We start from the raw sequence: 24,273 nt of genomic DNA, 5'->3' as shown, positions 1-24,273 counted from the left end.
GCGGCCCGGTGCCGGGAGAGGCCGGGCTGCTCCGGGGCTGCCCCGCCAGCATCGCCCGCCTGGCGCCTGCGAGTGTCGAGGGCAGGGGCGGTCCTGGAGACCGAGCGGCTCCAGCCCGGCTCCTGCACCAGAGATGCTCGTGTCCTGCGACGCAGACGTTCCCACTCCCCCCCCCCCCCCCCGGCTGCAGCAGGAAAAAAGGGGAAAGTCTGACCAAACAGCCGAGGGACACATGGCACCGGGGCTGTGGGACTCAAGGATGCAGCTGATCGGAATGTGCAGCTGCAGCTTAGCGAGGGTGGGGAAGGCAAAGCCACCTTCTCCCGGGGGCCTTGGTCCCCTCTACCCTTTGCATGCATCACTAGCACAGTACCCGGGCACCGAATGTGGCTCAAACCCCCGTTAATGGGATCGCCAGCCTGTGGTGGAAGAGGAGGGGCTGCCCCCGCATAAGCCGTGAGGGGCTGGCTGCAGGCATGCCCTGGAGCCCTGCAGCACCTTCCCCAGGCCACCCTGGCAAGGCAGCCCCACACAGGGGTGCCCAGCACTTCTGCAGCGGCGCAGATGGGGCTGTTTTCAAGCACAGCCTGGGCTTGGATGCAGTGTTCGGGAACACGAGACATTCTTAGCGACTCGGACCGGCTCACCTGCCTCCTGGGTTGCAGGCTGTTGCTTCCCCTGGGCTTGTGCTGTGTTGCCAGCTCCCCTCTCCAGCCCTTCTCTCATCAGTAGCGAAGGGCTGGCAGGGATCTCCACTCCCACCTGCCAAGGAAATCCTAGAAGACAAAGCCAAGTCCTATTCCAGGGCCCTGCATGCCAGCAGGCCCTGTCTCACCCTTCTGCTTCCTCAGCAGATATCTAAATACATTTAAAACAAGAAACAAAGCAAGAAGAATCAGTGTGAAGTACCAAAAACCTTTATTTTGTTTTCCCCCAAACCATAACAACATTTGACATTATAGTGATTTTCCTCATATATTTGTTATTTCTCTACGTTAGGAACCAGATACAGAAAATACAAACACGATCTGTTGAATCAAAGACGGCACAGCATTCCGTTAGAAAAAGAAACCAAAAAACTAGAGGAGCAAGATAAAAATGGTGAAAAATAGTCATTCCCTCCAGCCCAAACTTTCCAGAATCATCATCAAAATAGAGCAGTGGAAGTAGCTTCTCTTTCTAAACGCACTTCTGCTTTAAGAAAAAAGTTAGATTTATCTTTAGATTTCAAAGTAAAAAAATGTTAAACTATCTTTCAAGCAATTTTGGAAGTTTGCATAGACCCATTCCCTTTCCAAAAATATCAGCGATCTCTCTATATCCAATATAAATCAAGTGCGCGCCTCATCGGAAGATCACCAAGCTCAATTAACTTCCAAGAAAATAAAACACGATCTCCCCTTCCCCTCCCTCCCCCCACAAAAATACAGGCTCTACCGTTATTCCTTGTGTTTGAGGTGTTATGAGGCTTAGCCACACCCCTCGCTCAAAGCTTCATCCAAATTCCTTTCCATTTCCCAGGTTTCATCCAAATTCCTTTCCATTTCCCAGGTTTCATCCAAATTCCTTTCCATTTCCCAGGTTTCCACGTGGCGATGCAACGTGGAGCTGTGGAGGGCATCAAGTTTGGATGGCGTGGGTGGGCTGACGGACGACGCAGCTCTCAGAAGGGAAGCAGGGGGGAATTTTGCGCTCATCACGCCCCCCCCCCCCCCCGACCCCTAAAGCAAGGAAGTGGCTTTTCAAGGACAAACACGTGCACCAGGCAGTGTTTGTAGGAACTTGCCCCTGGGGACCAGCCTTGTCCACAGGGCTCAGTCACCAGAGCAAGAACTCATTCAGCTAGAGACTAGGTGGGGTGGCAGGGGATGGGGATGGAGGGGCAGGGGGTGAATTTGCAGCTCCCGGGTAAGGCAGCGAGGAGGGGAGCAGGGGGGCCCCTCGCCAGGAGGGGTGTTTAACCTAGGTGCTCTAGCGTACCTGGAGTGAGGTTTTCCCAGAGGTTCACAACAGCGTGTGCAGAGTCCAGCTGCACAGCCACCAGTTTAAAAAGAAACAGCAACGACAAAATAAATAAAAAGTCAACCCCTCCTATTAAGATGAGAATGAAATACGCATTCTTCAGGTCTCGGTCTGGTTCAGAACCCTCTAAAAACTGAAGCAAACATTTAAAAGGGCTTATTCACTTTCTGCAGGGGGCAAAGTGATGTGGAAATGGCAGGGGGGGAAGATCACATGCCTGCTGCCCATCACACCGTGGGCCAGGACAGCATGAAGGCCCCCATTTAAAGTGCCGACCACACAAAAGATGACAGTGGAGGAGGAACATCCTTCTCCCCCTTTTTCCATCACAATTTCCAATTGAAATCCATCTCTTTCACCAAGTCAAACTAAGCCTATTCTTTTGGACATTCACTCAGTTTATACTGTTTTAAAAAAAAAAAAAGTTAGTAAAAAAAAGTACACTGAATCTCCCAACTCTTTGCAATGGGCTTCCACCAACTAAAGGTCCAGAAACTGGGAAAGCAGAGTCCACATGTTTCACCCAGCCCCCAGACTGGAGCAGAGAGCCAGCTCTGCTCTCCAGGGTCAGCCAGGCACGAGCAGCCCTGCTCACCAGCATCACAGACCCAGGGGATGCGAAGTCTTGCCAATAAGGTCCTTTCACTTGTTTAAGCCACCTCTGAATCCCCTGAGAAGGGAAATAATGTGGGGAAGAATGTCCCCCCGCTCAGGCCCCAGGAATAAAATATCAATGAAACAATAATGCAGTCCAAAAAACACCAGCCTGCTGGGTTTTTAAAAAAAAAATTCAATAAACTTCACGACAAAGAAAAACAAAAACCCAAAGGAAACTAGCCAGCGGTTTGGGTCTGGAAACTGATTCACTTCTTAAATGCTCAAAATCTGACAAGGAACAGACGGCAGCAATGCCACAAGGAAAAAAGTGCTCATGAGACGCAGCTTCCCAAGGGATGGCAGCGAGTCTGTGGGACAAGTGATCCCACTTCCATCACCACTGCCTCGTATGCCCACCACTGGCCAGGGACCACTGGGCATCGCTCGTGATGGACATGCAGCAGGAGCTCTACATGGGATCCAGAAACAGGAACAGACTGCTGCGTCCTCCCTCTGGGTCTGCTCTGGGTGCTCCAGCCCTGGCTGTGCTGCACTAGGCTGAATAACTAGGGCTGCTTTCTTATTCAAAACGAGGGGTAAAAGAGCTAGAAAGCTACATAAAGACCAGGATCTGTGGAGTCAACAGCGACATGGAGACAAGGAAGAGATATCCTAAGACACACAGTTATCAGAAACACAAGCAATGATGTGCCAAGCCTCTGGAAGAGAAGCCAGAGACATGCCCAGGTTGGCCACAGCTACGTGGTGGAGCAGGTTATACCTCTGCCAGCCTGGGAGGATGAGACCAGCTTTCTGAAAAGCTCAACTGCTGCTCCTCTTGCTTCGTTGGGAAGAGACTCCTCCCTCTGTCCCACTGTGGGTTTCATGACATGCTGAGCTGCCAGCACCTTGGAGCAGCCGACTCTTGCCAACGGGAGCCCAGAAGAAAGCCCTGGGTTCCCAAGTGCTCTGACAGTGACTGCCATTGTTTTTCATGGGAATAGAAGCAGAGCAGCAGCAGTGAGCTGGGTTTTGGCCTCCTTCCTGGCTTATGTTTGCTCCTTTCAAGTCCTGGTTGGACCCGATTTCCCGACGGGCTTCACTGGCCTCTGGGGGGGCCGCAGATGCTCTGTGCTGGGGAGCAGCCTGACCCTCAGCTCTGCACAGCCAGGGCAGGAACACCCACCACCGTCTAAGCCTGCTTCTGCCCTCGCCCTGACCTGAACAGAGGGTAAGGCCAGGCCTGGCTTTCTGGCAGAGCCCCAGGGAGAGAGAAAAGCAAGCAGTTCTCCCCTTCCTGCAGACACGCAGCATCCCAGGAACTGGGCAGGATGCTCACCAGCCTGCTAGCAAGTGCCAAACCTACCCAGACTGAATGAGGAAGAGATCACCACTGAAAAACACCAGCAAGTGTGAAAGAGCTTTTGTTCTAGACAGACTTAAAAGATCCAACACTTTTCCCCTACATTAAACCAAACCAAGGTGGCGTTGTCTGTACCCTCTTCTTACTCTAATCCAAATTTAATTCCCTTTGAAGGGCAAGGGTGAAAAAGATCCATACCCTATATGTGGTCGGTCCAAATACAGAAAGAAACCTCTGAAAGAGACAAACTGTCAAAACAGAGTAAGCAGCAGTATAGCTTTGCCACACTGCCTAGCACCCTCCCCATGCAGCCACCCTTAGCTAGTAGGGTGGAGAGAAAAAAAAAATATCAAGGCCCTTTCATTCCTTGTTTCTCATTCTGCCAAATTCCCTTTTCCAGTAGCTCATCTGCATGCATTCTAGCCACAGAGACCACAATTAATCTTTCCCCCCCACCCCCTTTAAAAAAAAGGCTTTACAATAACTAAGAATTTGAAGAACAACGCGATCAGTTACAAGTCTTTCTTGGCTGAATGGGACAAGTGTGTGCCTGTGTGCGTGCGTGCACACGTGTGTCAGAGCAGGGCATGCTCCCAGCCAGGCCCGGGAGCGTGCCACTGCTCCAAGCGCATGGCCGCCGAGTGCCATCACAGTACACCAGTGAAAGAGGAAAGGGCACTACACAGAAATAGCTTATCGGCTGAGAGCTCTGTACAGGAAGGGCTGCAAGCACAGCCTGCTGACGGCCCACGGCTGGAGTCTGCCTAGATCCTCACTTGCAGTTCAGCTGCCAGGAGAATCTGTAAGTGGGAGCTGAAAGGGACTGACATCTCTGCCACACACTGCAAGGAAAAGAAGGAGCTAAAGTGTCAAACAACTGCAGAAACCAAACCCAAAGAAGAGCAATTGAAAGATCAACCAGAAAACAGTTTGAAGCCTTGTCAGAAGAGTTCGCTTGCCACGAAGCAAGTAAGAACTGCTGCTGTGGCTAACGCAGCAGGTAACACCCATTCTACCTTTGAAGGCAGAGACAGTGGCTTCTCCCCAGCCCCAGAAGAAACCAGCTCAGGCATAGATCCCTGCTGACAGGGCAAGAAAGGCCAACCAACACAGATTCCCTTACTGGCCCAGGCCAAGAGAAGCAATTGTTAATCACTACCACAACAGAGAGACCACTGCAGTCAACTGCATCCTGCTCTGGCCCAGGGGAGGACTATCAGATAACCAGATTCTTTTCACAGTCCAAGAAGGGCAGTTCCCTTCCTGCACCAAAAAAAAAAAAAAAAAAAAAAAAGAGAGGCTTTGTATTCCAAGCTTCAACAGTGACTATTTGCTGAATCAGTCCAGCAAACAGGGACTATGCTCCTGAAACAGCAAGTAGAAGCCTCCTCCAGGTAAAATCTGGAACCTCTTAAAGTGCTCCTGCTAATGCTAATAGATGAACACTGCCCTTCCATGCCCAGCAGTGGAAAGGTGTAATGCAGTTAGTGGTATAACAAGCATTAGCATTTAACCATTTATCAACTCCCATCTGGATTGCGGTAGTTTTCTGAAATGCACTTTTGGGAAATATTTCCTATGAGAAGGGGATGTTTGGGGATTTGAGTGTAGGAAAGTGAAGCGTACACCATAGCATACCTCGTTCAATAAAACCATTGCCTTGGAAGGTAATGCTCCCTTGCAGAGTCAGTGGAATAAAGCATCCTGCAAGTGACTGTTTCACTAACAAGCAGCTCTCTGTTTGGTTAGAATATTTTCCCCATTCCCCCAGTGGTTTGATGAGTTCACAGTGGTATAACCCGATGTTTTGGGGAGACAGAAGCTGATAAGTCCTCTGCTGCAAGTGAATGGGTGGAGCGAGGGATGCAGATGAGCAACATCCTCTAGGACTAAGGATAAGCCCAACAGACACCTTGCGTCTGATCAGAAACAGGGGGAAGGCAGGCACTGGAAGAACTGGGAAGTGGAGAAGGGTAATGCCAACGCAGGGAAAGTGCATGATCTGGAGTGGTCTTGGAGTAGTTCTGCAGTGCAAATGTATGGGGAGGGGCATGGAGAAATCCCTTCTGGAATGCTGCATGAAGAGAGGTAAAGGTTGGCATCCATGTGGCAGCGGACTGGGTAGGGGGCCTGCTTCCAGCAGCTCTACCCTGTTCTTCACATTTAGTGGGTTTCAATCACCACTGGCTCGTAAACTCCAGATGAGACCCTGGAGAGGCAGAGGGGAAGATAATGAGAAAGCCAGGTTATTTTCCTCAGTCACTTAGAGCAAGCAAGTTCTCACTCGGAGCTCTCCACTCACGAACACTGCCCTCTAACCCCACACAAAATAGTGAAAATAACGAGTCAGTCTGGCGAGAAATCAACACTCATAATACAAAACAGACAGCTACGTGGCAAACTAACACTAGAGGACTTGAAAGAGCTGCATGTAACACATGATTCCTTCTGAACGACAGAGGAAAGCAGGGAGTATCCTGCACAAAGAGCCACTGTTCCTGGCTTTGCTGTGCTCCCAGTTTTGTCACCAACTTGACACATCTTTGCAGTACCATTATTGCTTTTTTGTTTTTAACTTCCAAAGGTGGTATGAAGGCTCAAATGCGACTAGCCAAGACACTGTATTAAGAGCTATCGTGGCAAGAAAAAGTTTTATTGGTTCAGAAGTCTTTTGCGAGAGAACAAGCCCTGGACAATAACGGAGGAGGCAGGGCAAAGGGACAGTAGCCGGGCTGCTGCAGTTCTGCCGCAGGCCAGCGGGAGGCAAAGCTCCCTGCCTTTGGTGGGGCGCAGGAGCAAACGGGAAACAACCTCTACCATTTTGTCCTTTTACTCCTTACTTCTGATTCCTGGATTCAGAGGGATTACATTATCCCTCTAAGCTCCTGCTGAGAACTGCATTCCTACCCCAGTGCCGCTGTAGCCTGTCACCAAAGGGATCCCAGGGGTGTCAGTACTGGAATAAAGACACCATGTAGCACAGTGATGTTTAGAAATCTCTCCTGCTGCAAAAGGTGAAAGTTTCCCGAGTACAAAGAGCTAACTAATCTCTGTGGAGCTCCTCCATCTGCCAGACTTTCAGGAAGCCTACCTGTTTCCCAGCTGAATACCACTCAATGTAGTTGTTCCATCTCTGCTCACAAACAACCTCAGGTTACTGTCTGCAGACAGAAAAGGAAAACAGACATCAAACCCCAGAACTACCAACGGCTCCCAGGTGCTCCCCTCCCAGAAGCATTACACAACAGTCAGCACGGGAACAAGTGTATCTCTGTGAATGCATGTGCACACTTTCTGGTGTCCCTACAGTAATAGCGTCCTCGGGAATTCCTTCTATTGCTCTGAAGGGGACTCTCACCTACAAATCAACCAAAGCATTAAGCTTTGGAAGAGTAAATGCAGAGAAATTCAGTGATACTCCACCAGTAGCTGCTTTTAAGGCAATTCTATTGATGCAATTTCTTGGTCAGCTTAGACACATCTGAACAGATGAGAAGTGGGGACTCATGCTGCTTTTGTAGGCTCACTGGAGGAGAAAGTCAGCCTGTTCTGCTGGTGAGAAATGGCTATATTCAGTCTAGTTTTAACCCATGCTGAGTGAGGTGTAGATACCCATATGGTAAGAGTGTTGCTGTGTGCAATGATTTCAGGTGATTAATGGTAGAAGCAAGAGTAACAAGCTCAGATCAAGTTCAAAACTTATCAGAAAACCTCAACTAGATGAAAAAGACTGATGTATAAGCTAAACTGGAAAATGAAAACCAATACATTGATATTATTAGTTTTGTCTTAACAGATGCTGTGACTGCAATGGAGAAACCCCCTTTTTAGGCTCTCATACAGACCTGATCACCACCACACTATGACCCATCTTTCTTCCCATCTTTTTGCAGAGGCATGCTGCTTCCCCTCTAGTTGTGCTCTCCTTTAATAAATACCCTTGAGCTGAGCTGACCCCAGATGAAGGCCACTTGAGCAGTACAGACAGCTGATGTAACTCATTTCCACTGCACTGAAGAGTAAATACTTTTCCCCCCTCTCATCCCGTATGTCTGAGCTACTGTTCAACCTCTGCTGTACTCTGTAGAACAGCAGCAAGCACTATGTCCTAATGGATGTGCAGCTCTCAAAATCACATGGTTTGTTTATCTACCACAGAAACACCTAGCAAGCACTGAAAGCAAATTTCTGTCAAAAGGGGAAGTGAGTCCATGGCAGATCAAATCTTGACTGTAAAAGCCTGGCAGCCTTGCTAAAGGAACAGCTAAGACATCCACTTTGAGACTCCTCCTCTCACCTTCAGTATTGCTGACATCTGTGAAGTCCTGACTCTGCATTATTTTCTCCACTATATCATCAGCATCGATCCTGGTGTCATCCACTCGGGTTGGGTGACTCTCCACTGAATCCTTTTTCCTCCTGGGGAGAGAAAATAAAGGGAAAACTTACTCAGCTTTTCAAGACCCAGACTTTCATATACTGCTTTTCATGTCCTGCTTCTCTTGGCAATAGTCTCCTCCTCAGCAGCTACAATCCAATCTACCGCTGCATGAGAACAAAGGAGTGGATTCTGTCTCGCCTTCCCAGAGAAGGGGCTTTGCTCTACAGTTCTTACCGGGAGGGTCTGTCCAGTAGAAGGGCTGGTCTTGGGGGGCGGGGTGGTTTCTCTACTTTGTGATCCCGCTCTCCCTCAGGACACTCCACAGTCATGCTCAGCCCTCCGGATGCACTGCTGCTGGTGGAGGTATTCCGGCGATGGGTCAAGTCGGACATACTAGAAGAATGTGAGTGCTCTGTGCTGTAACCTGCAAACACCGACTGATTACAAACCAGATTTTCTCCCTTCCTGGCAACACAGTTAACAGGCAGGACAGCTTCAGACTAGCATTTCTGCTCCCATATACAGAGGTTTAGACATATCTGCGAGCTCATCAGCAGACTAAACAGGAGACTGATATTACAGAGGAGGGAGAGAGACATGGCTACATATCACTCTCACAAGAGCTCATTGCAGGAAAGTAAAAGGATGAGGCCAGTGCCAGCAGAGCTGTGTGGATCAATGGTTACCAGAGATCTTGGACTGCTGGCTGGCGTAGCTGGAGTTCCGCGAGTGCCCTGAGTGGAAGACTTCCTCTGGGCTGGACAGGTTCTGATCTGGTTCTTCTGGGACACCTGCCAAAGAACAACAGGGCACTCACACTGTAACCAAGCAAAAACATTTCCTGCTGATCACCTTGGACTGAAGGCTGATCATGGGACACTAGATTAAGGAAAGGGCAAGTCTGTTGGCAGAACCCTGCTGTACAGGCTAGCCCAGAGGTTAGAAGCAGCGGGAGAGTAGGAAAGACAATAATGAGCTTCTCTGTCAAGTTTATCACTAATTCTAGCATCCAGCACCTGAATTTACAAGCATCTCTGGGGGCTTGAAGGATCTAGAAGGACAAGTAGCGTCTGAAGCTATCCATAGTTAAAAGCGTTAAGACCAAGGAAGCATCAAATGGCCACTGGCAGTAAAGTACTACAACCTCCATTTGAGTGCTTCTCCTGTTACTACCTTTCCCTTTCTATTACTTGTGAGAGCGCTCATGACACTTAAATCATATCTGAATTTGATACATCTGCTCCTTTGCTATCACCCCTGCTTGTCCCTCTTGCAGGAAGCTTATTCAAAAGTGCACAAGTGTAATGCATTAGCCAGCTTTTTAAGAAGAGCACTTGTACAGTGTGCTAAGTCACTGAGGTGATGAGACTAGAGTGCTATTTTGGTGCAGTGTGTCTGCCTGCACATTTGGAATGTGCTGGGAAGGAAAAAGAAGCTATGGGAAAATGCAGTACCCTTGAAAACGGGCTCATACAGAAGCCAAAGAACTCTGCATCAGCAGCTGGAACAAGGCCATCAGACCTCAAACCAACCTCTAAAACCTTCAGAGGAACTTTTCTAGAAGATAAGTGAGCAACAGAAGAGCTGAGTGGAGAACACTGTTAAGTGTCATTGAACACAATGGAAAGCAGGGATGAGTGCAAAGCATGAATTATTAAATCCCCAGCAAAAAGAACAAATTGCTTTATCTCCACTACCAGAAATATGCATGTGGCGAAGATTCATCCTTCCTCTCGTCAGTTACACTTAATAGATGGTTTTGTTTTTCTCAAGTTTTCTTAATGAGCAGAGGGGTGAGGATGGGTGCCGGAAAACATGAAAAATTAAGAGTGTATGTGCTTGCAACTGCTGGGAAAAACAAGAGTGTCCAGGCACAGCCAAGCATTGCATGGCTCCAGGACAGGCATTCATACCCGAGCTGAGAATGGCAGTTCTTGGCTTAGTCTGACGCAGAGAGCCAATTGTGGCTGAACTGCTGCTGCTGCTGCTTGAGGTTCCCTCGCCCTTACAGGTCAGCTGCAGGGTAGAGTCCTGTCCCGGTATGGTGATGGATTTGGCAGTGGAAGGAGGCCTGTAATCAGAAGTGAAGAAGGTTACAAATTGCCAGGCAAGGACCAGGAATCACCCCACTGCTTTGGCAATTTCCACTCTGCTCTGTCAAGAGGATTCCCCTGCCTGCCCCTACCCTTTGTGGCAGGGGGAAGCTGGCAGCCCCCTAAGACTAGCAGCACAGCGTGATGCTGGATTTTGTTTTCCTACATGCAAGACTCGGTTCTTCCCTACCTCGTACTGCACTTGGACTGCACTACAAGAAAAAGCAAGCTTCTGAGGTAAATTAAGGCAAAAAGGGACCATTCAATCTTTTATACAGGACAACAGGCTCAGAGCCTGCACTATCCTCCAGAAGACTATCCGGAGCTATTCTTTTCCCCCAACACGTGTCTGGTAGCCAGCTGGCTTCACAAACAGGAACCAGTTTGCTGTTGTCCAGCTTTCAGTTCCAGCACCCTTTCGTCACACCTTTCTGACTCAGGTCAAAAAGAAAACTTTTATCCCAGCAACACTATCTCCCTATGAGAGTACTTCTACAATGATCAAATAACCTTTCCATTTTTTTAACTGACAATTAAACTCCTTTTCAGTGAGACTAAAGTGTTTTTCCAGCTGTCAGAATTATTTTTCTGGTTATTCTGCGTGCTCTCAACATCCCTTTGTAAATGCTGACTGCAGGGCAGAGCTGCAAGTGCCTAGAGCCCCCTCCCTTCCTCCAGAAGTGTTTTTGGGTGGAAGCCATGGCATGTGCAGCATGGCAAAGTGAATATTCCTGTTGAAGCCTTAACCTCCCTGTAGCCTGAAGTCTGAACTGGAACTAATGGATCATATTATGCTTTTTAAGTGAGGAGGGAGAAAGAAAAACTTATTTGTCTCATTTAGAGCTCTGAGGGAAGACACTACATGAGAGGACCTGTGCAGTGTTTTGGGAGAAAGAATAAAGGACTGAGAATATTTTACATGGGCAGCCAAAGAGCTATAAAGGTTTCAGGAAACCCACAGCATGCCTTTGCCTGGAAAAAATCCCTCCCTAATCACGTTATCAGTGATTTATATGCACAGGGGTACTTCGGGGACTTCACTTCACAGGTTAATAAGGCCTTTACAGCTTTAATCGAGCAAACTGTTCCTGCAGCAGCTGTTGGAGCAGCCTGTGGGTCTGCCCGCTCAGGCTGCTCAGCCCCACTCTATGACACCTGGGAGCAGAAGGTTCATCTGAGAGCTGCAGAAAGTCAGTGCAGGGAAGTGATGTCCCAGCACAGTTTAATTCCCGCCTAACCTTCTAATGAGCACCATTTATCAGAAGTTCCACTGATCAAGGACTATTCTACATGTAAAACTTCCATTTTTAGACATTTGCAAATCATCAACATATAAGAAGTAAATGGGAATGACTGCAAAAATCATCTAAGAAAATTAGGAGGTCTGACTTTCAGACTGACCCTAGTTACATTAAATGGATATTTATATCCAATTCTGTTATGATTTTCAGGTTCCCTAACAGTGGGACTTGCCTCCATAGTGAAAGAGCAATGGTATTTTTTTTCAGACATATTATTGCCAGACATTCTAGTACCCTAGATTTAAAACATCTGTAACTGTTAAAAAGTTATGGTTTGAGATATCCAAAACTTCTTTATTACACTTCCTTCTCAAGCAGAACTATTTCAGCATCTGATAACACTGCATTTAGGGTTTGAAAGTCTCAGAAAACACTGTAGCACTATGAAAAGCCACTCACAAAAGAAACCTACCAAAACCTGTGCAGCATTTTATAACAAGAAAGCAGGCTAATTTATACATTTCAAGCTAGCTCCTAAAATTAGACCTTTTAGCCAAGAGTATCACTGTACAAGAGAGCCTCAAGGCAAAGCTTTCTTCTCTCATACTGTTGGAAGTCAACACAAAATACTTCTATCAGCGCATAGCAGTGCTGCTGTGTACAGTCACACACCTTACAGCACCCTACGGCAGGCTGGCTTGGACTGCAGAGTCTTGCAATGCTATACTGCAGCATGAAGGCAGATGTTGCTAGTATATTTGTTAGGATTCCCTAACAATTCTTTAAGCAATAGAACTGCTTCATAGCTTATCTGTACTTATTTCCTATCACAATGCATTAAAAAAAAAAAAAAAAGGCACTACGTCACTGCAATTTCTTTGCTAAGTAATACAAAGTGTGAACCTAGGTCCCTGTAGAAAAAAAAAAAAAGGGAGAAATAAAATGTTTCAGCCTTGCAGTATTTTTGTTGCTGTTTCAATTCAAGATCGTTATCCTGTGTGGTACGTGCTGAAGTGTGTCCATTTTCAAGACTGTTTTCTTCACTGACCTTTCCCTTCTTGGAGGTCAGTGAAACCAACGCCAGAGCTATGAGAAACACTACCCTTCACATAAAGCATGAAGTTTGTCATCAACACCCATTCCTTTCCAAAACTTAACTGACACTAGCAGAAAATACCGTGCGCACCCAATAATCAAGCTGGGAAAACCAGAGCAGAGAACAAACCAATTAACAGCACTGGCTGGCTATGCTGTTCTGGCTGGTTCAAAGATCCAGACCACCAGTTTCAAGCTTTCCCCTGTACTTCCCAATATCGAGGGCATCTTTTCCCCCTCCCCAACAATTTCAGTCTCCAGCAGAGAACTGCGAAAGAATCAGGTGTCCTGGTCTCCCCAGAACAGGGACAAGTGCCCAAAAACTCACGTTTTGAAGCAGGGATCCCCCGAGAGCAGGGACATTCCAATTGTGACCTGGAGAGGGTGGAACAAGGCACATCATTAGCCACGCTGCAGCGAGCTCCTCGCTTCACAACAGCCAGGAGGTCAAGGGCTAGGTGTAAAGATTAGCAAGACCTAGTTCCTTTCCAAAGGAAATCAGCTTCAGGGATTTAGCAAGGTATTTCCCTCCCTGCCCCAAATCACTGGCATCGGTACCTAACTCCCAGCTGCAGTGGCTCAGCAGAACATCAGCCTGGCCACCCTGACAACACACTTAGAACTTTCTTCTCCTCCTCCTGTTCATAGTTTCTTTGATGACAAAGAATGCTATCGAGGGTCATTGCTTGGCCAAATGGATGCCAAGATATCAAAGGGCAACTCTGATAATGGAAAGCTTCCCAAGTCAGGCTAGCAGCATAAAAGCAAAATCCTGTCTCTGTACATAACAGGACCTTATCTCAGGCCTGGCACTGCACTTTGGCTGTGATCTTTCTGAATTCAACAGCAGATTTCTACTGTGGCAGCGCTAGTTGCCGTACCTTTAGGATGGAGTTGTCCTGTCGGGTGTTCTTAGTATCATAACCTTCCAGCAAGCAGCAACGGACAGTGGATCCGGAGCCTGCAAATTCTGCCAGATTTAGATCAGCAAAGCCCAACTGTAGCCAAGAAAACAATGGAGGGGAAGGGGAGAGAACAAAAATTACTCAGCAAAGGGATACATGGTGTCACACAGACCAAAGGAAGAGAGCGCATCTGTGATCAAGGGCAGAAACAGGAGCCAGTACAGGGTCTTGTGGTGTGAAGACCCCCTACTCTCAAGGACAGGCAGGGTCACATTCCTAATCCCAAGCCAGGTGGACACTCTGAGGCTGCCAGGAAGCCAGACCCACACGGAGGAAGGATGTACAGTAGTGGTGCTGGCCAGGACAGCGTTAACCAGCCCATAGCCGTTGCATAACCAAGGGCATGGAAGGCACTAGGTCAACGATGTGGAAAAAACAGAATCGCACATACACAAACATAATAAGGCACTCTTTGTATCAGGCCATCCCAGAATGCAGTGGAGCATGTGAACCGGGAGGTGAAAGGATATTGTTACAGAGGAAAATGACACTGTCCTGAAAAACAAAACTGAGACTCTCAGCACAGCATGCTGGAAGTTCAGAGCCATGCAGCAGTGCATGTGCCTCACCGGCACTGATGCAGCTGCTGGGCTGGGGAACTCCTGGAGCAGTTTCCTCAACACCGTTAAGATTTAACTAGCAAGTGGTATGTTTGACAGGCAGAAGGGAAAAGAAATATTTGAAGAGATTTAGTTGTGAGCTCCCTAAACCTTCTGTAACAAAGGGCTAGCAAATAGGGAAGGTGACAGAAAGTTGAAGATTACAGGCAAATTCAAAGCTGGTACTGATGCCTCTAGAGTAAAGACAAACACAATGAAGAGTACTTTTGTTTTTCTGCTCTAATTCCTGGTGTATTAATACAATGTTTCAAAGAGAAAGTTACAGCTTCTTTTGTGCAGAGCTTTAGCACAGCAGTCAGTCACGTCTCATCTAATCTGATCAGGAAGAGATGCTGCACCCCATATTTGGCTAAACCATCCAAGCGTGGAAAGTTTGTGTCACTTCAACACAGAGCTCAGGAGAACAGGGAGAGAAGGTGGAGAAGCAGCAGCTCAGACCTAGCTGTTACTCTGTGCACTACAGTACACTTACTCCTCTGCCCCGGTGATGACAGCCGGATGATACAACTGAACAGGGAGCCCCAAACAGTAGCACCATCCTCAGGAAATGCGGTCCTCTGTCAACTGTAGAAGCTGATGGGGAGTCACAGCACAAACCACAGTCACTGCTGCTTGAATCCCAGCTCCCACTGTTCCAAATCAAAACTCTAAACCACAGTCTGCACAAGATACATGATTCAGGGGAGACAGCAGCAAGATTAGCCTATCTGCTTCCTCCATTCCATTCTCTAAGGGGAACAAGAGCTGATGGCAAGGGAAAGCAAAAGTGTGGGATACAGCAGGAACCTTTCTTCAGCTAAAAAAGGAAGGAAAACACCCACCTAACTTTTCTCCTTCTTTCCTCCCTTCTTAAGAATTCTCTTATTGCAAGTGTTTCTCCAGCCCTTGCTGTAGATGTTCCTCTATCTCTTCTAGCCAAGGGCTATGCTGCTTGCTGAATATTCATATTCACCAATAAGGAAAAAAAACCCAGTAAATTTTTATCTCTCAGAGATAAACAGGACAGGAGAAAGCCACAGAGGGAGCTACAATCCATCACTGTGACAAAACAGGAGAACAGAGGAGACATGGCATGACCACACCAGCAGAACAACGTGGCACAGGAGTGGCCCAGACCCAGATCCCTCCTCCTCCACCACAGCACTAACTTCTCCGAGGAGATCGACAGAGGACAGAGTGTGGGAGAACCCTCCCGTGACCCACATGGCATGCTGAGGTCAGAAGCTCTTCGCAGGAAGCAGACTCCCAGTATATAGAGGAAGGATCCCTTAACAAAAGGATGTTTTCAGATATAACCTTTCAGAATAGTTTCCTCAGTTTTCCAGCCAGCTGATGGTGTTTCTTCCAGCTCAGAGAGTTTCCGCTTTATCAGTCCTTCCTGTTGGCTTCCACTCTATAACCCCTGACACTGAAGTGACATTAACGTCAAACCAAAAGGTGCGCAAGTCAATGGAAACTCTGTCCTGAGCACAAACAGCTCCATCATTCTCGCTCCCTGCTGATGGGGGACCAGGTAAAGAAGGCATTCCCAAGCTGCATTTTCTTCTACATCTGTTGCTATGATTGGAGAAGTTTTCAGCTGAATGAATACAGCTTAAAAAGGTGAGGACTCATTCTATAGAATGGGAAAATAGTTGCGTAGACCTATACCACAGATTTCTGCTAGAAACATTAGGAATCTCAAGTCAGTCAGTTCTGCCACGAGGACCTGCCTGGAACAAGCCTGGTCCACAGGGCAAGACTGCAAGGCTTAATCAGCCTGTCTGGTGTGACATCCCTCGTTCCTGAGCTGCCGAAATGCTCAGGTCATCTTCTGCTGAATTCTAGAATGTGTCTGTCTTCTTTACAGGAAACCAAGTAAGGTATCAGCCCAAGAGATGACAGGTACTTGAGATTTGGTCTCCAGTTCTGGGCTGGAGCAACTAGGTCTCTTTCAAAATGCCATTAAATGCAACTGGAGACTGAGTAAGAAGGAAGTAGGTTAGAACATGGCCTGTATAAGAACCCAAGTTAACTCCACCATGGAGATGTACCCTCAGGCTTATTTTAATTCTGCATTTCCAAATACTGTGGGAAGCTTGAGGATGGACACTGCAGGAAGAACAAGCTGATGTATTTACTTTGTGTCAGAGACATGTCTCTTCCTCCAGCTATGCTGCTCTCCCTGGACAGGCAGCTCTGCAGAATGGAGGAATAACCTCCCCCCTCAGTGTGAATTTAGTGAAAGAGAAACTGATGGCCCCAGAGACCATGTCCTAATTAGCAACAAAAAAGGAACAGCACAGGCAGCAACAACTACTCTCTATCCCACAGCACAGCAGTACATAGGAGTGAGTGCAGCTCACCCTTCAAAGCCAGTTGCCTCCATGGTCTCAGGAAGGATATTGATTAGAAGAAGTTCTTAGATGGTTGTGCGTGACGTGAACATCTGTTTATTAGAAACTAGCAGCAGTGACTCATTTTCAAACAAACATGGTTTTGGGCTCTGCGCAAGCTCAACTTCTAAGCCAACATTGTCTCTTAATCCAGCACAAGGAGAAGGGGGTGGCCCATTGTCTCTCTCACAGCACAGGCAAGAAAACAGGAGGGAACAAACCAAAACTAACATCCCTGCTGATCCCTTCGGGTTGTGCCTCAGTACCTCCTGTGCTTTGGAAGGCAGTGATTTCTGTGGTAGGTTTCTGCCTGTACTCATGAGGCAGCGAGGTGCCTACCCCAGCCACAGCTGGCTGCTGTGTTCTGGAAGAACAGATCTGGAGTCTGTGTTTCTTTATTAGCAAGACACTGCCAGAAGCCAGAGTTCACATCTGACTCAGAACTTCCCCAAAGTTTGAGGACATGCAGATCATCTTCCCAACCCCCTTTCTCAAATCCACATCCAATGCAATCTGGATCCTGTCCCAGCAAGTCCATTTTTTTCAGGAAATCACTTAACTCAGGTTTAAAGTAATAACTAATGACCATCTCTCCAGATTGCTTCATACAGCAGCCACTGGTTTCTAATGGTTGTAAAGCACTAACAGAAGACAAGACCATCATCACTCTGCCACATTTGCCCTTTCTGTGCTCTTACCTTTGAGTAGGTTTTTCCGCCTTTCAGCTCCTATAAAGGGAGACAAAACAAACAGGAAAAGCTGCTATTATACATGCTGGGGAAACCGGGGGAGAATCATTACTCAGTCCTGGAATTTGCTCTCAGGATTTCACAAACCTCTGTCTCCCAAGGATTACCACCACCCTGGTTGCTCCCACCCTCCATCAAGCACCCTTGATGGAGAGAGAGGCTCCATTCAAGTCACATTCTGACCCAATCAATCTTTCTTTCCCATCACTGTCCACGCAATTCTTCTTGCTGCCAAAAAGCAACCAGTAACCAACACCAGTACGGTGGTGGTACTACTACCTGACAGAAGCAGAAGCTAGATGCTCACCTTACGGACAGATACTCGGCAAATGCAGGGGTCCAGGAGTCCTGTGGCTGGGTTGGCACTCATTTTACACACAAAGGTGAATTTCTTTTTCCAGCGGACACAGTTTTCCTGAACTTCCTCTCTATGAGAATGTAAAAATAAAATATATATTAAAAAATACATTGTCAAATAAAGGTACAAAGCCAAATCAATCCTGACTATTAAGTATCTTTTGTATTGACTGGCAACTTGGGCTGTAAATATCCTCTACAATACAGCTTGGTCCACAAACCTGAAACTGCACCACACAAAGGGGTTATGCTAGCATCAAGCTTGTCACTAGTCAATACAGGTAAAATCCAACTAGGTTACAGGGAAGACTAATCACGTCATCAACAGAATTTGCCTTTAAAATTCTCACAAGTCTCTGACATTTCCTGCTTAGCCGGTTTAGCTCATTCATCGTCCGGCCTGGACAGAGCGAACTTCCATAACTGAACTGGGCTGAAGGTTCTCAAGCTTATCTTCCTACTACAAGGCGCCTGTTTTGTACAGCCTCTGTGCTTTGTGTTCTGGACGGCTTGTCCTTCCCAGGCAGTTATCCTGCCACTTATGCTGGGACTAAGCCAGTGAGGATGGCCAGCTCAAAAGAGGACAAAAGTGCATGTGGAATTGCTCCTGAGTGCACACAGACAGGACCACACCATGCAAATGCTGTGCTTCCAACCACATGGGGGTTTCAGACCACGAAGCAGTCTCAGCCAGGGAGGAGGTGGCTTTGCTCGCATAGCTTCTGAGCGGCCTACCCTGATCTCCAGGGCGAGTGGAGAAGCACATGGCTCCAGCGCAGCCTGAGCCTGCAGGAGGAAGAGAAGTGGCCTTCCTGAGCACAGGAATTGCTTTGGGTATAGCTTTGGTTTCTGCAGAGCCCTCAGGGGAAGCTGGATTGCACCCTTCAAAGGAGGCCGGTTCAAAGGCACCTGGAAAAGGTGTGTGGGTCCTTCCATGGGCTGTGGTTCCCCGCTGAGCCTGTGCAGGACCTGATCCGTTTATGGCTCAGAGCTTGGGCCTCAGCCAATTAAGTTCTCAAAGTAATGAGGCCGGGGGGAGGGAAGGGAAGGCACTTTTGACAGCTGTGAGCTAGCAAGTTTGCATCTTGCTCTTATCTCTTCTCTTAGCACAGGACAAAGGGGCAAGGGCACCTAATAAAATGTTTGCTCTACAGGGAAAGGGAGGTTTCCCACCATCTGACCCAGGCACCACGCAGGCCAAAGAGATCGGTGGCAAAGGGGACAAAGATCAGTCTTGGTACTGCCTCAACTTTCCTCTTAGGAAGAGCCCTGCTGCAGCCTTGAGGTGAGCCCAACAGGACAGACAGCAGGGACTGGATCTTGACCCAAGGGGTCCCCACTAGTCCTCAGCTATTGTATGGGACCCAAATGGGCTGGCCAAGGCAACCGGAGAACAGAAGAGGAGTAGCTGACAAATAACTGAAACCTGTAACCCCCTGTAATGCAAATAAGGGCTGATCATCCCTGTTTAAAACATGGGAAAGCAGAAGGCAGTAATTCCTTCAAGGCAGTGAACTTAAACTCCTTCCAGATAGAACGAAGGCTAGCTATTGAAATCATTGAAAAGTGAGACATTGAAGTGCCGAAAATACCTTTGAATCTGGGATTAATTCAATATGAGATCTGGTTCTCATCGCTCCACATTGCTCACCCCAGCTCCTTCAGACAGGAGAAGAAACACTCCCAGAGGGATTAAAAAGGCTTTGCCTATAATAAAATATTCACTGAGCCAGCCAAATTAGGCAAGTTAAATTTCAGATGTGAGGTGCCTTAAACCCGACTTAATAGTAGGTATCTCAAATGACCTAAAGGAAGGAAAACTCAGGTACAGATGTAATTCAACAGAATAGGAAAACACTTGCGAACACATGTGCTTCAGAAACACAAGGAAAGTGCATGGGATGCAGAAAACACCAGATATTTTAGCAGCACTAGTTATTTTTAAAAAGGAACTGCTGTTTTCTAGAGAGCAAGGCTAATGCTAATTCTGCTAACACCACCAGAGCTTCAAGCTGAATCCTGGAAGGCAGCTAGAAGTGAACGATCTTCAAATCAGACAGGTTCAACAGCACATTGCTGCAAACCTTCTTCACAAACTCTGCTCAGAGCTCTAATTCCTGTCACAAGTGAATATTTAAGTGACTAAGCTCCAGCTCCTGAACGCCCATCGCATGTGCCTGGCTCCCCACAGCTGCTTCATCAGTAGGACTGACAAGAACTGCCCTTGCATGCGAGTTTCCTTACTCATGAGTTCTCACTTTATCACAATGCGGCTATGATTAAGCATCTGCTGCATGCTGCTAAGTCCAATGAAGGCTAATTACTTCAAAACATGGCAAAAAGTACTGATTGGTAATAAAGAGCTCCTTCATAGCTAATTTGCTGTTAGCATAAGCTCTGCTAACAGACATTCTGCTTCTTATTAAGGATGTATGTTGGCTTTCCAAAACTGCTGTAGATACCATACGGTGCAAGGGATTAGGAAAAGGATTTGGGGGGGTTAAGTTACACACAGTACCACAAACATGAACCCAAGCTGCAGGTGCATACGTCGCTTGGGGCTTTTTATGTCTTTGGGATACTCTACACAGGGTGGAAAGGAGTTTACAAGATAAAATGCAGAGCTGCTTACCAGTCACAAGTTTCACAATCATTCAAAGACTTTCAACTTTCTTTTTTTAAGAGTGGCTTTTAATGGTGGGGGCTGGGGCTGTATCATTAGACAAGCAAGTGACAGCACTATTGTTTCAAACTAAACTGAAAAATTAGTTCCACATTTCCAAAAGATGGTATGTGGGGAAGTGATGGGCTTTGTCTATCCACCTCCCATCAAGCTATCGTTAGGCTGGTAATTAGAGAACACTAAAATAGGGAAAAACAGCGGACTCAGATGAGGAGCAGTTTTGTATTTAGTCCTAGAATATCCTCTGATGTACAATTAGGAGCCATCACACAGAAACCAAGAACACACAAGAAGCATGGTGAGGGCTGCATTGAGAAGGCGTTTCCTTCCATCCTAATCACAAGGCACCTAAAAGCAAAGCAGAAACTAACAGCTTAAAATCAGAAGTGTCTAATTTTAAGTTTTACTCTGTATTTGGAGAGCCAGAAATAGATCAGACCAATGCCTGGTACTAGGGTACTAGGTGCCAATTCAACGGGTCTTCAGAAGCTTTATTTTAAAAAAGCTGTCTGTACCATTTTTTGCAAAAAGACTGACTCCCAGAAGGTTGAATCCCTGCCAAGCTAAGCTTTGCCCTCTTTTGACTCAAGACTTATTCAAAGCTGTGTAATTACTCTTCCAGACCTAAATATACTTCCTCAGAATAAACTGATGCAACCCTGTGACAGCTTTTGTGAAAACTGGAGATCCAGAAAGAGCCTCTCAGGGTCTTCCAACCCCGAAGCTGCTCATCTACCTCCAGCTCCTTGACCGGCCAGAAGGTACAGTTTACTGTATCCCCCAGCCACCATCCTACCCCCCTCAAGACAAGATTTACCAGAAGAGCAATTAGATGTTTCACCATAGCATAGTATGAATCCAAGTAATGAGAACGATGCACAGCAATGACCCACCCATTTACCTACTTTTACAGAAGTAGCAGTGTGTTTGGTGAAGCCACCAAGGCCTCTTTAGGTTCAGAGCTCACACAAGCCTTACTGCAGCTCGGGGGACACGCAGAGGAACACACAATGAACAGATTTTAGAGAAGAGATGTTTACCAACTGTGATTTTAGTGCCATGAACAGAGTAGCACTGTTGCAGGAAGCCATAAAGCTCACTATGAATACAAGTTAGCTAAAGCAAACACTTCTAGAAAAAGGCCACGTATACAACCCATGCTATCTTGGGCTACTGTGGGCCTCTCTCCCACATGAAAACCTAGCTAATGAAACACCAGAACAGAGATTAAGCATTCTATTTACAGACTCAAAGCTGAGTTGTGCCCAACTGGGTATCATGCTTCAAACACACAACCCACTGAAACAGTTTGGCCTTGCTGAAACATTTAGAAAAGCAGATGTTTCACTCCTTACTTTATGGCAGTAGCCACACATGAGACAGTTAAAAGTACGAAACATCATGAAAGGCCACAGGCTTACAGGACGGCAACAACAAAAAATAGCGCTTTAATGCCAAACATCACAGCAGAGTAATGTGTCTCACTGATATTTCATGCACGGGAGCAGATGTGGGAAAACCTCAGGCTAAATGAGACAGTATATAGATAAGCACTCACAAAGAGCTTCTTATTCAGATTTCCTCCTCCTCATCTACACAAAGGGGGAGGGCAAGCCTTCCCATTTCTGACGCTCAATCCACATGCCTACTGCCCCCCCCCCCCTCCGAGCTGTGGATCTGTGTCAGACCCTTCAAGCAGAACTAATCCTCCTGCCCGCCCCATCGCAGCAGACAGTACTCTGCATCCTCTGTGCTGGTTCACCTCTGCAGGAAGCAGCATCTCGATCTGATAAGGCACAAAAAAGATAACACCATTTTAAAGAGGCCAGCAAGCTAACTCCCAGCTCAGATTCATCGAAGTGTGACGGATTGAAAAGCAGCCCTTCATGGGGCCCTGACACATGCCAGCGGTGGGTCTTTTGAGGAGGAAGGTAACACAACCACAGCAATGTGGGTATAATCCCCTCAGTCATGGAGGGGAATCAACTTATCTCAGCAGATTGTACCCGAAGGGCATTTTCTAACAGCATTTCTTTACACAGCTCTGCTTTCAGCTGCAGAGAACCCACCATTAAGACAGCCTCATCTATTCCCCAGCACTTCTGAAGGCTGAATTAGAGCAGGATCACTGACACTTTCTTAGCTTGGCAAAGTCTGGAGCAATCCTGCATTATGCTCCAGAGAAGACAGTTACTATTTTAACCAGGTTATCTAGTGCAAAGCTGTAGGAAAGAACTTTGGAGTAAGGGCAAGGTAGAGTCCCTGAAAAAGTCAGCTTTGAATGAGGTTTAAGATACCCAGGTCAGTAATCAGCATTCACAGCACACCAGAATTTATACCATCCTACTAACAGAGCAGGTCCTGCTACAGGCAGAGGGCCTAATCACTGCCTGTAAAGCACAGAAAATACAAAGGTGGATGAACACATATATATATAATAGAAAGTGAGCCTTCATTTAACCATTAGCTGGTTTAGATATATGATCCAGAACCTGCAGGCATTCTCAAATAATGAACTGAGGACAGGGCACTTCCCTGCAGCACATATATTAACAAAAACTGCAGCTCTGAGGCTTTGCAATTCAGATACCTGGCAAGGAAAGGGAGAGAAATAAACAGTGAACAAGATGCACCACTGGCAGACAGCACACCAAACAGCAGCGTGGGAATGTATCACATTAGTAAAAGCTTAGGGCTGCCATCTTTTGGCATCTTGTCAAGCTCATGCAGGCCAAACAGGTAGAAAGCAGAAGCAAACATGATGCAGCAATAGGTGCTGGGAAGCTCGGTGAAAATGCATCCCAAGAATGAGAGATGACACACCGTATGCCTCAGGGGAATCCATACAGGATCCTAAAAACCAGCTGGATACACAAAGCATGGAAATCCAAGGCAGTTTAACCTGGAGGTGTACAAGTGCTTCATGGCAGGTTACTTGCACGGAGGGGTTTTGCCTTCCCTGAGCAGAACAGAAAGGGCTGCAAGTAGTTTTCAACAATAAAGTTACTCTGTTTTGACTGGGCTTACATCACTGACCAGAACAACTGCCAGCCCAAAGAGCTGGACATCTCCCCCACTGCAAACAACCCCGTATTCTCCAGCTGACAAGTGCTGGTTGTTGTGCAGTAGACATTAGCAGTTATGATGGAAAAATGGCTCAGAGACAGATGATGCAGACTGTGTTACTAAGAGAACTAAGCAAGCCTTTGTCATCTGAAACAAGTCTTATTTGGATGTTTCACTGCAAGTGTTTTAAACAAGGGTTCAGCAGTAAGGTCATCACATCTACCACCTACTCACAAAATTAACCTCTAAATTCCCAGCAAACCCATTCCAGTGGCCCATGGTGGAGAAGGATGCCTACCCACAGCTCACTCTTGGCATCAGCTTCCACCTATTAATGTAGCTCTTCATTCACACCAGAGGGGAGATACGTAGGGGCTCTTGAAAGCCAAATTTGAACACCAATGCCTTTAGAATGAAGCATTCATTTACACAACCCAGCATTTTTAGGGGGAACAAGGCAGGCTCCGACACTTCTGGAGGGCTTCATCATGCTTGCTCAGTTCTGCCGCACACCCAGAGATGGAACATACATCCACTCCTGCTGTTTGCTGGCAGCTGCGGAGGAGCGGGAAGAGTGAACAGGGAAGGAAGAGCAGGGGAAAGTCAGCTCAGGAAACTAGATTCCACTTACACAGTTAACAGCACAGCCTACATAATCCCTATTTG

General features: G+C 47.0%; 1 protein-coding gene across 4 annotated transcripts in view; it reads right to left on the bottom strand.

Moving 5' to 3' along the window:
- Positions 1-901: 901 nt before the first annotated feature.
- The window catches only part of EEIG1 (estrogen-induced osteoclastogenesis regulator 1), a 38,678-nt gene continuing 15,306 nt past the window's right edge, over positions 902-24,273 (bottom strand). For all 4 annotated transcript variants that reach the window (XM_056351943.1, XM_056351941.1, XM_056351944.1 and 1 more), the window contains exons 3-12: positions 17,809-17,929; positions 17,451-17,480; positions 13,674-13,790; positions 13,121-13,167; positions 10,277-10,434; positions 9,050-9,154; positions 8,598-8,787; positions 8,280-8,401; positions 7,074-7,143; positions 902-6,191 (exon numbers count right to left, since the gene is read on the bottom strand). In XM_056351943.1, the coding sequence (XP_056207918.1) occupies positions 6,146-6,191; positions 7,074-7,143; positions 8,280-8,401; positions 8,598-8,787; positions 9,050-9,154; positions 10,277-10,434; positions 13,121-13,167; positions 13,674-13,790; positions 17,451-17,480; positions 17,809-17,929 (1,006 nt within the window). In that variant the 3' untranslated portion in view covers positions 902-6,145. The remainder of the gene's footprint in view (positions 6,192-7,073; positions 7,144-8,279; positions 8,402-8,597; positions 8,788-9,049; positions 9,155-10,276; positions 10,435-13,120; positions 13,168-13,673; positions 13,791-17,450; positions 17,481-17,808; positions 17,930-24,273) is intronic.

This window comes from Falco biarmicus, chromosome 9, assembly GCF_023638135.1.
Source record: "Falco biarmicus isolate bFalBia1 chromosome 9, bFalBia1.pri, whole genome shotgun sequence".
NCBI lineage: Eukaryota > Metazoa > Chordata > Aves > Falconiformes > Falconidae > Falco > Falco biarmicus.
The sequence above is the reverse complement of the archived record's forward strand: the minus strand, read 5'-3'. Positions and strand labels throughout refer to the sequence as shown.